The sequence below is a fragment of the Psammomys obesus genome, unplaced genomic scaffold (assembly GCF_907164565.1).
Source record: "Psammomys obesus unplaced genomic scaffold, mPsaObe1.curated_primary_1811, whole genome shotgun sequence".
In the NCBI taxonomy this organism is placed as follows: Eukaryota; Metazoa; Chordata; class Mammalia; order Rodentia; family Muridae; genus Psammomys; species Psammomys obesus.
The window spans coordinates 228,697-242,808 of NW_026589732.1; the positions used below are offsets into that span (position 1 = coordinate 228,697).

At 38.4% G+C, this 14,112-nt stretch overlaps 1 protein-coding gene across 3 annotated transcripts; it reads left to right on the forward strand.

The window, feature by feature from the left end:
- The first annotated feature begins 2,651 nt into the window (after positions 1-2,651).
- Tex30 (testis expressed 30) lies at positions 2,652-11,784 on the forward strand. 3 transcript variants are annotated; one of them, XM_055605418.1, is made up of 6 exons: positions 2,652-2,807; positions 6,074-6,161; positions 6,637-6,867; positions 9,870-9,921; positions 10,374-10,579; positions 11,368-11,784. In XM_055605418.1, exons 2-6 carry the CDS (start codon positions 6,147-6,149, stop codon positions 11,539-11,541), a joined length of 678 nt encoding a protein of 225 aa, XP_055461393.1. In that variant the 5' UTR covers positions 2,652-2,807; positions 6,074-6,146; the 3' UTR covers positions 11,542-11,784. The 3 variants fall into 3 exon arrangements, with proteins under 3 accessions (XP_055461393.1, XP_055461394.1, XP_055461392.1); XM_055605419.1 differs by having other exon boundaries at positions 6,139-6,161; positions 11,368-11,771; XM_055605417.1 differs by having other exon boundaries at positions 6,088-6,161; positions 11,368-11,770.
- Positions 11,785-14,112: the final 2,328 nt, after the last annotated feature.

The window sequence follows — 14,112 nt, forward strand, 5'->3', positions numbered from 1 at the left end:
TGCCCTCCCCTCCCACTCCTTCCTACCTCAGTGCTGAGATTAAAGGCATATTCCACCACTACCTAGCCATTTCTTTGTTTTTTTTTAAGACATGATCTTACTAGGTAATCATGGTTTGGTTGGCCTGAACCTCTCTATGTAGAGCAGGCTGGCTTGAAACTCATAGAGTTCCACCTGCCTCTGCCTCCTGAGTGCTGGGATTAAAGGAGTGGGCCACCATACCTGATCTTGATTTAGGACATTTTAAACTACAATCCACAGGCCAAATCTGACCTACCACCCATGTTTGTATAGCCTCTAAACTAAAAATAATTTTAACATCTTAAGTGGTTGAAATCATAAAAAAATTCCAGTACATGTAGAACTCAAATTTTGGTTCATAAATAAAGGTTTTATATTATTTTTCTCTTACCATCTGTGGGAAAAAAAAAAAAAACAACTATCACATACTTAGTCGTCTAAAATAATATAGTTGTGTTGTTGCAATTCTGGAAGTCACAGTTAATGTTAAGGACATTAAGCAGGGTTGACTCCTTCTGATGAAAAGGGGGGCCATATTCTTGCCTTTTTCTCTTTCTTCTTTCTTTCTTTTCTTTCTTTCCTTATGCTACATTCCTAACATTTGTTGCCTTGAGAACCCTCTCTCCATCTTCCTAGCCTACAGCCTAATGTCTGAAAGTCAGCCTTTGCTTCTCTCACCACAGCACCGCTGTCTCTGAACATTGCAGCAATATGATTCACAATAAGCCAAGTGTCCATGCCCAGTAACAGATACAGAAATTGTTTAAAAGGACTCAGTGATAGAAATGAATTGATAAGAAGAGGCAGAATACACTTACACATAACAGAGTGGTGCAAGATCTCATTCTATGACTCCATTTATATGAACTATCCAGAAAAGGTAAATCTATAGACACAACCCAAGTTAGTGGTTATCTGGTGTTAAAGGTAGGAAAGGGGAATGACAAGTTTCTTTTAGAAATTATGAAATGTCCTTAGAATTTGATGATTGTACAGTTACTGGAGATCACCAAAATGTATACTTTAATTGAAACTTAAGTCATGCAAATAAAGTAAATAAAACATAGCTAGAAAATAGCAGACATGAGCAAGCAGTATAGCTTAGTGATAGAATGTCTGCATGGACAAAAAGCCTTGGGTCCCAGACACCTGTTAAGGGACAGCTGACTCCATTTTTTCTTTTTAGTTAAACAGTGTTAGACTTTGATCATGTCTTTGGATAGAGGTCACCTTGGTTTCTTTTTTCTCTTTTCTTTTTTTAACTTGTTCTGCCTCAATAATCTTGTGAATTAAATGTTGTAAATTGTTTCCATTGTTCAAAGAGTTGACTGACCATAAAATGTTTCATGGTATGTTAACTATCTACCTCTAACATGATCATAAAAATAACTCCAAAAATTCTGTTTGTTTGTTTGTTTGATCATTTGATCATTTAGCATAAAAAGGCTTTCCTGTTTATGGCCTGGGTTGCTTTCATTCTCCTACTCCTGAGGACAGTGTTAAGTCTGGCCTGGCTATAAAATAAAAAATTTCCCTTGAAACTTCTCAGTGTTAGCTCCATTAACATCAGCAGAGGCTGAGGAAGAAGAGGGTTATGGAAAGACTGAGGGAAGGAAGAAAGATTAGCAGACATTTAGAAAGTACTTGTGATAAATGGCTTTCCCCTAATTGTTAGTATGTTTTATGTCAGAAAAAAAAAGGGCAGGTACCAAGTCCAATGTACCTGAGGGGGATTCATTCATTCAGCAAACATTTGTCAGGCGTTATCTTATATAGGAGATTCAAATACACACACACACACACACACACACACACACACACACCTTCATTAAGGAAGTTTAAACTTCCGAAAAGGCCTGAAAAAGAAAAACAATGACATGTAAATGAAGTCCTAAGTAAAAGATGCACTTTGAGGAAATAGAACAGGATCAAACCTCTGCAGTGGGCCCTGCTTGGTCGGTTGGGAGTGAGGTGGCAATCCACGGAAAGAACAAGAGGAAATTCTGGTTATTTGACTCTAAAGAGGGAAGCGTGGAGACTTCAGGAGGGACTGAGTGGATGGGTCCTGTTCACCCTGGGACTGCCACATGAAGTGATGGGCACAGGCTTGTTAGCAACCGACCCTTCTGGTGGCCTGAGGCTAATGCAGGTAGTGCAGGTAGCCTGGTACAGGTGAGAAGCATTAAACCTTTTGACATTTTTCTGACCTGGCCATCTACAAAGCTCACACCGAATTACGCAGCCAAGTCGCCAAAAAGGAAAAGTTTAAGTCGCAAAATAAATAAATAAGCAATAAAAATACGTAAATAAATAATGTTTTGAGTGCACTGTTTTGTTTTGGGCCGCACGCATAGCTATCCTGTGCGCATGCGGCACCGGGTTGGACGCGCCTCAAAGCCAAGGGTATAAGGAATCCATGTCGGGGAAGGGGCTAGCAAGGGTTTACTCCATGACTTATGAAGGGACGATCGGACCGGAAGAGGCTAAGGTAGCGACAGGAGCGGCTTTCCCGCGCTTGGCTGCACCAGCGTTCTAATCCTCGCTTCAGGATCGCAACCCCCCCGGCGCCCGCGGGAGGCGGGGCCGAGCTCAGGCGAGCGGAAAACTCTCCTTCCCGGCGAGCCCCGCGGCGCGCCCCCACGAGACTCGGGGGCGGGGCCTGCGCGCGCGTGCGCAGTGGCGGGCCGCGCTGACGGGGGCGGCGAGGCGGTCGCTTCGAGCGTGTTAGTTGCTCCCTGAAGAGAGTGAGGGCGGTTGGGCGCCGGCGGTCACTCGTGCGTTCGCTGGTAAGCGCGGCGGCGGCGGCGGCGGGAAGCGGGGCAGCGGGCCGCTCCTCGGGGGCTGTCGGCCGCCGCCTGAGGCGCGCGTGGAAGCTCGCCGCCGCCGGGCAGCAGCCCGTGGCCGGCTTGGCCGAGGAGGGCGGACGCGGGGTTGGCTCGACGGGCAGGCGGAGCCGGGCCGCGGCGACTCCGGTGGGCTGTCGCGGGTGACGGGAGCGGAGCCTCCTCCCAGTCGTGAGCTCTGCCCGAGGGATGGCGCCTGCCGGGCCCGGGACTCGAGCGGTCGTTGAGCGAATAAACGACGACTCCCGCGGACCCCCTAACCCCGGGTTTGGCTGTTTGGCTCCGTTGGTCGGTCGAGCCCGGCCAGACTAGAACTCATTTTTGTTCGCCCGGTGACAGCCAGCGTAACGGTGCAGACGTAAGAGACAAGGCGTAAATGTTTATTATTATTTTTTTTTAAGTGGAAGTCAGGTGACGGTGGCGTTTTGACGGCTTAGTGGGAAGATACGACCGTAAAATACCACCTCTGGGTGGAAGCAGCCCCTCCCCCCAAACTCCGCTCTACTCCTAACGTTTGGACCTGGTACCGAATCAGCTGCGTTTGGGGTGGGGGTGGGTGTGTGTGTGTGTGTGTGTGTGTGTGTGTGTGTGTGTGTATCAGTCTAACCCGGTTGTTGAAGTTTTCTCCATTTGCTGTGGAAGACGTTGAGGCAGAGCCAGGCTTCAGCCCTCCCTTATCTAAAAAAGAAAAAAAAAGCTAGAGATAAAATCGACACTATCCGTTATTACCCTGTTATCCTGTGGGACGTTTTCAGGGTTACTGAAGCAGCGTAGAACAAATTCGGCGTGGAGTCTGGAGAGCAAAGTTTTTCTTAAAAATAAAACCCAAAGTAATCCGAAAGAGCTTTCTAGTTTGGTGTTAATTTGAAAACATGGGTCTAATTTTACTGCCTTCTGAAATCCCATTAAAATTACAGGGAAGGGTGTTTTGTTTTGTTTCAGTTTTGAGATAGGGTCTTGTTCAGGCTACTCTCAAACTTGCAGTGATTCTCCTGTTTCTGCCTTTCAGTCCAGGCCCCACCCAACCTGGCCTTTTTTTTTTTTTTTGGACAAAAAGTCACTGGGAGAGAGACCTTGGGAAATATTAACAGTTGACTCTAAAAAGCAGTGGCTAAACCAGCAGTAGGGAACAGTAAAACTACCCTGAATAAATTATGACCTTCAAAACACACAGAAACTGGTAGTACTAGATAGAGTTGGAAGTGGAAGTGCATTGATGTGGATGATGTAAAAGTTAGGTTGAATCTTTTTAAGGAAGAGTAGGATATTTCAATTACTTTCCCACATTTCACCCTCTTAAGTGATTGTGTTCCCCATGCTTAGAAGAGGAGGAGGCATATTTTTGACAAAGAATTTTTGTTTTTTAACTGGAGGACCCAAGGCAGTTAGTTAATTTTAAGGATATATTTATGAAAATAAAGGCCCTAAAGCCATAATTTCTTCATTCACTCCTCTTTCAACTTACAAAACTTTAGTAGCTTAGATTAATAACCTCCATGCTCAACAGGTGTGGGTGGGATGAAAAGGACAATGAGGAAGCATAAACACAAGTTAGCAGTGGTTGCTTCTGGCAGGGAGTAAGAAATTTAATACTAAAATGTGAAGAGACCTCGCTGTTTACATTTTTGTTTTCAATTTTGTACTGGGAGCTGAGGATACAGTTCAGCTGATGTAAAAGCTGAGAATCTTGTCTTTGGATCCCCAGCATTCATTTAAAAGCCAGGCCTAGATTCTGGCAACCCTAGTAGGCAGATACCTAAAGCTTATTGGCTGGTCAGCCAGCTTACCCAGATTGATGAGATCCAAGTTCAGTGAGAGACTGTCTTAATAAGCAAGAGTAATATAGGAAGACACCTGGTGTTCACTTCTGGCCTCCACATGCAGGCACACACACGTGCACTTGCACATATGTGTATACAACAACAGATAAATGTATGTATTGCCTATTTTTAAATAAAAAGTTTTTAAAAGTATGAACAGATTATTTGATGTAGCATTTCCTCTCCCATGAATTTTTCTTACAAATATACTTACATGTGAGTATACATGTTTAATATACCTAGAAAGAGTCACGAGAAGCAAATAATGGCAGTAGCCTCAAGAGAGGTTTTGAGTGCAAGGCAAAAGTGAAATGAGACAATATATATTCTTGGTATTTTTTGAGCTTTGAACCTACTAAATACCAGTGAAGGCATATGGGTGATAATGGAAATTCTGATGCCAATGATATGCTAAAAAATGAAAGCTCTCTTACAATAGAAAAGAATAGATAACAGTCACAAAGATTATAGTGTCTTATGCCCATTTATGCTGTGGTTCTTCAGATCAGTTGTGATATAGACTGAGTTATAGGCTTTAATTTGGTTTCAGTTTTGCTGGAACTGTCTTCATTATGGGACTCTCGCTGAAAATGAAAAACTTCCTTGGATAGTTTTTCTCTATGAGTTCAGGGTGAAATTCAGTACCAAATTTCTAGGAATTCACCAAAGCTCAACTTAGAAGTAGCACTTGGAAATGTTCCAGTAGCCAAACCTAGTGTCAGTAGATTCACATGACAAGGATTGTGGATAGATACTTTTGTTACACAGAAGGGGGGAAATGACATGATAGAAATGATTTAATAGCTGCAGGGAAATTAAATTGAAAATGGTTGAGATTGTATTAAAAAAGAAATGATAAAGAAAATTAGATATATAGAAATTACATTAAGGTGAATAAGAATGAAGTTTGGTTTTGTTTTTGTTTTTGTTTTTCAATGCAGGGTTTCTCTGTGTATGTAGCCTTGACTGTCCTGGAACTTACTCTGTAGACCAGGATGGCCTCATACAGAGATCTCCCTGCTTGTGCCTCCCTGAGTGCTGGAGTTACAGGCATGCACCACTATGCCCAGCTAAGAATGAAAATTCTTATAAATAGATTACAAAAATATTTTTGTAAAGATACAGCATCCTGTTTTTGGAATAAACTACTTTAAGACCTATGTCAGTGTATCCCATTTGCTTTATCTTATATACTATCTGCCAGCTCTTGTAATTAGTTTTGAGTGCCCATAAAAATCTTGAAAGTAATACATGATTAAGTAATAAATATATAAAGAGATATCAGCTTGTAGAGAACTAGTTTCGGATTGTGTTTATTTCAGCTTTTGGATCTGCTCATTAATTGTTCTGGTGTCATATATATGTCTGACAACTAACCTTTCATAACAGAGTCTTCTTTTCAGGGAGATGCCCTTTGTTTCTTGGATGTAATGTGCTTTATGTTTACTATTCAGCAGTGAAAATGAGTCATACAGAGGTAAGATATTTTCATATGTTCAGCATCTTCAGATTAACTTTTGGGGGAGGTAGGGGAAATGGACTAATTTTCATTGATTATCATATAATTCTGTGTACTAGCCTTGTTTTCAGTTTGCAAGATAGAGACAATACAAAACTTGTATTGGAGAGTAAAGACGCCAGAACAAGACTACCTGACTTTGCTTCTTAGCTAATAGCTATGTAACTTTGAGCAAGTTACTTAATCTGCTATGCCTTATCTGTAAAGTAGGAATAATAGCACTTGCCTCATAGAATTATAAGGAATGCTTATATGAGTAAATACATTAGCGCTTTAAGTACCTGACAGTAAACACTTCTTAAATACTATAAATATCATGTTTGTTTGGAGGCCATGCATTTAGTCACGAGTCCTATAAAACAAATATGTTTATTTATTCAGTTGCTTAAATTCAGTCAAGGAAATAATATCTTTTTATTCTCTTGGATTTTAGGTTAAATTAAAAATACCTTTTGGAAATAAATTACTGGATGCCGTTTGTTTGGTACCTAACAAGAACATAGCATATGGAATAATTCTTACACATGGAGCATCAGGAGATATGAATCTTCCTCATTTGATGTCACTGGCATCCCATCTTGCATCTCATGGATTTTTTTGCCTGAGATTTACTTGCAAAGGCCTTAACATTGTACATAGAATTAAGGCATATAAAGCAGTTTTGGTAAGAAAAATGTATTTACTTTTAAGGTTCTGTTTAAAATTCTTTATAAATTTAAGATATTTTGTCATATTATTTGATTTTTAGATAAAAAATTTTTCTGAGTATTCTTAGAAACTTGCCAGTACATGGAGATTATTTAATGGTTATATTTCTCTTTTCTTGTCATCAGTTTGTTTTCATGGAGATGAATGTTGACCTCATAAGTGTTTTTTCATACTGCTGCCCAAGAAACTACTTAGAATTTTTTCACTGGAAACAATCTAACTTTAGAATATAGATTTGCCAATCCTAGAGAATAAAACCTACTATACTGTTCATGTACAGATATACCACCTTTATATGTTGTTCATAAGCATGACTTAAAAGCCCTGGGTAAAGGTCAACACTGAAATTTTGTTTAAATTATTTACATTACATGCTAGTATTTTCATCAAATTTGCAGCTTCCAGCTTGAAAAAAAATAATTTTTCCTTTATCAGGCTTACTGTTTATCTCTCTAGTAGGTGTCATGAGCCTGGGAGAGTGGGGCCTAAAAATGAGGTGGAGTAACGTCTTATGCAATAGTCAACTTTATTTAGAGCATCAGGCAAGTTACGCTCTGAGGGTTAAAAAGAATCACATGAGTAAAATGTTCAATAACAACGACAAGCACATGTGACAAAAATGTTTTTTCATAGAGACATATGAATAACAAAAACTGAAGTAAACTCACTCCTATCTGCAAAACCTGGAAGGAACATAAAAACACATCCCCAGAGCAATTATGTGATTTGAAGAAACTGCGATAACAAGACTCTTACCCTGTTTTCTTGGAGTGTTCTCCAAGCACTCACAGTTCTTGGACTGTGTTCTGACATCTCTCACCCTTTTTTATTTTTTAATAGCAGGATCTCCAGAATGGTTTTTATTTTAGATGTTTTATATTGTCCTTTGATTCATGAACATTTCTATAAGCAAGCAAATTATAATATTAGAACAGTGAAAACATTGTGTATAATACTCTGCCTCCTCGAACAGAGATCCAAACTATGTTCGGTACTATTAGTTACATTATTATATTGACCAAAAGATTCTAGAGTATAGCTTGAAAAGAGACCTATATGATAATTACTAGCATCAGGTCCTCCTCTTACTAGTTGAACAAGAACAGAAAGGCAAAGCAGTCAAGTATTTTATGGCCCTTTTGGTATAAATAATTCCATTTCAAGGGTTTATTCTCTGTATGCTATAATACCTATAGGAAACAGTTTAGTGGGGAAAGTAAGTTTAAAGGCAGCAAAGGGTCCACTTAATACACAAATGCTTCTTTTAGTCTGGATTCAAAGAGTTGTAGTTCTTCCTTTGCTCTTGATAACAATGTGCAAGGGTTGTCCAACACAGTCTTTATTTTTTCTAGAGTTTTAAGTAGATTGGTTAGTGCATAATTAGGTAAACATTTTAATTTTGCTGAAATTACACTGGAAATACTAAGCACAGCTTATGAGGCTGGAGAGAGGTGGGTAGATAAAGTACTTTTTCCAGCCATGCCCTAGCTTGTCTGGGTTGTAAAGGTAGCTTTTTCATAGGTTCTCCAAAGTTCTCATCAAAAAGTGGAGAGAACTCAAGATTAGATTGATTACAAGATTCTTCACTCGGGGTCATTTTCAGACAATGGAGGATATGTATTTTAAAGGAGGCTCCAATAAGGGAGCTGAGGGAACGTGTCACTGTCATAGTTCATACTGTTTTTACTTTTGATTTTGCCTGCACAGGAAGAAATCTTTGCCTTTTTGTCAGTTTTAAGATTTGATTGAGTTTTTGGCCATTCGAGGAATTAGCTATCTCTTTGTCATACTTAGTATCCTCCTTATCTTCCTTAAGTATTTTAATAACAAGTTGAATCAATGCTCAAGTGACCCAAAATTGAACAGGCATCTTTCCCCTTGTTTATTTTGCCTTTTCAATATTCTTTTAGAGTCTGCCCCATACTTCTTCATCTAAAGTTCCTCCTTCTGGAACAGACATAATCATAAACAACTTGCAAGCAGTCTAGTAGTTATAATTTTGATACCTGTCCTTCTCCTTTTTTTTTTTTTAATTTATCTATCATGTACACAATGCTCTGTCCGCATGTATACCCGCACACGGAAAGACAGCACCAGATCTCATCATAGATGGTTGTGAGCCACCATGTGGTTGCTGGAAACCAAATTCAGGACCTCTGGAAGTGTAGCCAGTGCTTCTAACCTCTAAGCCATCCCTCCAGCCCTTTTTTTCCCCCTTCTCCTTTAAGAAATGATGCACAAGCTCAACATAAGGCAAAGCCTTCCCTGGTTTCTGCCCTATAATGCTCGATTCACTTCCTTCTGTGAGAGTCCTTACTGTCTTATCTCTTAGCTGACTTCAGGTTACTGGGTGCCACTTTGTTTACAGCTCTACAGGTGATGGGAACTGGGGGAATGGAGCCATTAAATGAGGCAGACTAAAATTTCATGCAATAACCAACTGTATTCAGAGCATCAGGCAAGTTAGACTCTGAGGGTTAAGAAAGCTCACATGAATAAAATGTTTAATAACGAAAACAAGCACACATGGCAAAAAAATGTTTCTCTGTAGAGGCATATGAATAACATCTGAAGTAAACTCACTTCTATGCACTACACCTAGGAAGACCATAAAAACAAGAACAATTTAGTATTTTGAAGAAACTGAAATCACAAGACTCTTTTTTTTCTTGGAGTTTTCTCACAAGCACTCAGAATTCGAACACAACTCCATTCCTGGAGTGTGTCCCAACAGTTTACTGCTTGAATATTATAAAGGCAAATTTATTTTTCCCTGACATATTAACCAACATAAGGATTAATAGTGAATACATGACCAGAACTGGAAAAAAACTGTATCTCCTATAAGAATCTGTACATTTGTCTTTGCATAAATTTTTCTATACTTCATTAATGATAAGAATATCTAGTGGAATATGATATGAGAGGAATTGATAATTTTTTGGTTGATTTACCTAGAATTACCTAAAGACCTCAGGAGAATACAAACTTGCTGGTGTTTTTCTCGGAGGTAAGCTTCAGTGTTAATTGTATTATAATATTAAAATTGATAACAGGAAATAAGAGTTATTCTGATGCATAACCCTGATGCTTTATTTTGAAGTATTTTATATGCTTAAAGCAAATCTAAAGCATTTGTGTGTTAAAAGTTTCTCTCCCTTTATTCACAGCATTTTATCACTCTTCCAGTTGATTCATTGTAAAAGAATTTCTTCATCCTTTTAAGTATTGAGAAAAATAATTGATTCTTTTTAAAATTGGGCTCAAGCCAAATCAGCTTTTAGCTTTTCATAAATCTGTAGGTTTCCATTAAAACCATTGGAATTTGTTGGTTGCCACTTTTTTGAATTGTGATTTTTTTTTTCTCCATAAATGTGAAGAATAGCAACTCTAATTTTACCATACTATCACTACTATTGTATGTAAATATTTATATTTCTAATTGAGCTTAATTGGTTATAGGTCGTTCAATGGGTTCAAGAGCAGCTGCTTCTGTAATGTGTCATGCTGAACCAGATGACGCTGATGATTTTGTTCGAGGTCTGATTTGTATTTCTTACCCACTGCACCATCCAAAGCAGCAGCATAAACTTAGAGATGAAGATCTCTTTCGTATAAAGGATCCTGTACTGTTTGTGTCAGGCTCAGCAGATGAAATGTGTGAAAAGGTGAATTGGAACTCTATATTTGTATTAGTGAAAGAAACATATTGGGGGCAAGATTATTACCTGTCACACTCAGCATCTGAATCATGGGTTACCATAACCCATACCTTTAATCCCAACACTCATAAGACAGCTATCAGAGAGTTGAAGACCAGCATGGTTATATGTATAGGGAGTTCCAGGACAGCCAGTGCTACATCCACCCTGTCTCAGAAACAAAACAAACAAATGCTTATTTGTCTAATGTTAGTTTGTGTCTTTGTTAACCCTCCATCTTTGGAAAAAATAAAAAAAAAAAACATACAAACAAAACACATCTCTCCAAAGGGATTTGATAAATACATTTAATCCTTACTTGAAGAATTAATATATAATTGTTATGATTTGGGAGATAGTCGAGTATACATTGGTTTATTGCCTTAACTTTTAGGTAGATTGTTATTATTAACCCCAAAGTGCGCTTTGGCGGCATTCATATCTTACTGAATATTAGCCTATTTCCCAGAGCACACAATTTTTAGAGGGGAAAAAGAGTTTTGGAAAAACAGTTTGAGTAATCTGCTTAACTTTTTCTTGTCAGCAAATGCTTGGTGTATTCTGTGATGTGATTGCTTGAGAAAAGTGGACTGCCTCTGCTGTAGATGTTTCCTTATAAACTTCATTGTCTATAAAGTTGTCTGTAAAGCAGGTATTTAATGGAAACTCTTGAATCAGTCCAGTATAGATGAGGGAAGGATAATCCTTTACTAAATGTCAATAGAGTCTAATATCCTCTTCGCTTTCCTCTTTAGAACTTGCTGGAGAAAGTAGCACAGAAAATGCAAGCTCCCAGTAAAATCCATTGGATTGAGAAGGCAAATCATTCCATGGCAGTGAAAGGGCGATCAACAAATGATGTTTTCAAAGAAATAAATACACAGATCTTGTTTTGGATCCAAGAAATCACTGAAATGGACAAGAAATAATTGTCAGTAAAAGCCAGATTATTTTGAATAAAAGTACGGTTAATTTGTTAAAGTATACCTCTCAGCATTGTGAGATATATTTCAGACTAATGTTCTTTAATGTTGCCCTATTTTTGAAACATTGTATTGTGAAAATATACTTTACAAGATGTCTTTTGAAAGCACTGTTATAGTTATATGAAGATAATGTACAAATATTGAAGGTTGTCTATAATTTATTTTCATTAGTTAAGTTTTGAAAAATTAAACATTTGCATTTTGTTACAATGGTGCTTTTGTCTTAACTGTGAAATGCTTAATTTTGAGAGGCATTATCACCTTTGAAAAAGAAAAGGAAGTGCTGGGAAGATGGCTCAGTTATAAAGGGTTTGTTATGCAAGCATAAATAACTTAAATTTTATTAAGTTTCTATTATTTATCTTGGGTTCGGGTTATGCGCAAATCAAAAGACAACTTGGGACAGTTGGTTCTTTAATTACAAGCTTGGTGGCAAGTAACCTTAGCATCTTGCCAATCCCTGAATTCAATCCCCGGTTCCAATGGAAAGAAGTGGGTACAGCAGTATGCCCCTGTAAACCTAGTACTGGCACTTGCTGGCCAGCCAGTCTAGCCAAATCATTGTGCTTTAAAATCAGGTGGAGCACAAATGTATTGACCTCTGGACTCCACGTTTATACTCATGTGCACACACATATACAAAGTAAAAGGGATGGTGTTGTGTTGATTGTTCAGACTTGCCGGCTTGAAACCTTGGGCTCAACACTGTTAAAAGAAGCAGGTGGAAAGATCATGGAGGTGCTTTCAAACAACCTTGGTTGTATTTAAAATGTGCAGTAGCAGTTTTCCTTCATAAAATATGAACTTAAGGTCTGTTAGGTAAAAAAAAAAAAAAAAACCAGTAGGTTTGCAAAAATGAGTAACTGCTTGAGAGTTTCCATCATAGTGTATGAAGACAATAGATGATTCATTCAAATAGAAAGTTAAAAATAGCTAAATAGTTGAACTAATATGTGCAGGCAGAATTAGGGGTTTTTAGAAAGTACACAAAATGAGACTAAATTTGTAAAGAAATTTTTAAATGGGTGGTTCTGTCCTAAATTCTATCAGTAGTTAACCTACTGCTCTAGGCACTAAGCTTCAAGTTGTCCAGGCATCTTTGAGAACCCTCATTTCTCCTACCCTGCTAGGGTAGATCAGTTTTAGATAACTACTTTTTTCCACCTTAGATATTGTATGAGTAAAAACCTAGGTAACTTCTAGTCATTTATATTATTGTAAAATATGTATAGCTATAATTTCAAATTTCTTTATCACTGTATATAATACTTTTTGGTTGACTCATTTTCTGAACAAGACATAATTTTTAAATGTGTAAAGAGAATGAATATTGAACATTTTTAAATACTGTGGGTGTCAAAACATTGTAAGCCAGAGAGAGAGAGAGGAAAAGTGCCCCAAGCTATCAGAAATACCATTGCTCCAATAACTATATGTCCGTGGACAAATGGACAAATGTAGCTCAGCAGTAGAACTCTCGCCTAGCATGAATGAGGTCCTGGATTCAATCTACACCAAAAAAAAAAAAAAAAAAAAAAAAAAGTAAAAGGGAAATAAAGGAAACTTGAAAACGACCAGAATATAGAAGTATAATGATAAAATAGGTTTAAAAGATAAGTAGTGAAGCCATAAAAAATTTCAAACTTAACAAATTAAGGTAAATCATAGGCAACTGAACTGGCTAGTTTTAGGTCAACTTGATACTAGCTAGAGTTATCTGAAAGGAGGGAAACAATTGAGAAAATGTCTTCATAAGATCTAGCCGTAAGGCATTTTCTTAGTGATTTATCTGGGAGGGCCCAATCGATTGTGGCTGGTACCATCTCTGGTCTGGTGATCCTAGGTTGTATAAGAAAGCAGGATGAGCAAGCCATGGGAATCACACCAGTAAGCAGCACTGTTCTGTGGCCTCTCAGTTCCTACCTCCAGGTTCCTGCCATGTCTTCCCTCTGTGATGGGAGAAGTGTACCTGAAGTGTGAACTGAAACCCTTTCCTCCCCAACTTCCTTTTGGTTATAGTGTTTCATCACAGTAGTAATAACCCTAAGACAGTAATCAAAGATACTACTTTAAACAGGAATAGTAGCCATTCAAATATTAACATCCCTCAGTGCTGTGTGAGAAATTACTGTGGTGTTTTATGTGATAATATGCCATTTGAAAACCGTGCACCTAATTATGTTTGGTAAGAATGTGTAACTCAGCAATGAGCCATAGGTCTGAGGCTGAAATGTATGCTTCTCTCCTTATTGCTGCATTTAGTAGGAAAATACAAAGCCCTTTTAGTTTGAATACTGTTAAAGAGCCATCCTGCTGCTTCTACTAGTAAATGACACTGTCTTAGGGTTTTATTGCTATGAAGAGACAGCATGACCACAGCAACTCTTACAAAGGAAAACATTTAATTGGGGTTGGCTTACAGTTTTGGAGGTTTAGTCCATTATTGCCATGGTGAGAAGCATGTCAGTATGTAAGGCAGACATGGTGCTGGAGAAGGAGCTGAGAGTTCTACAT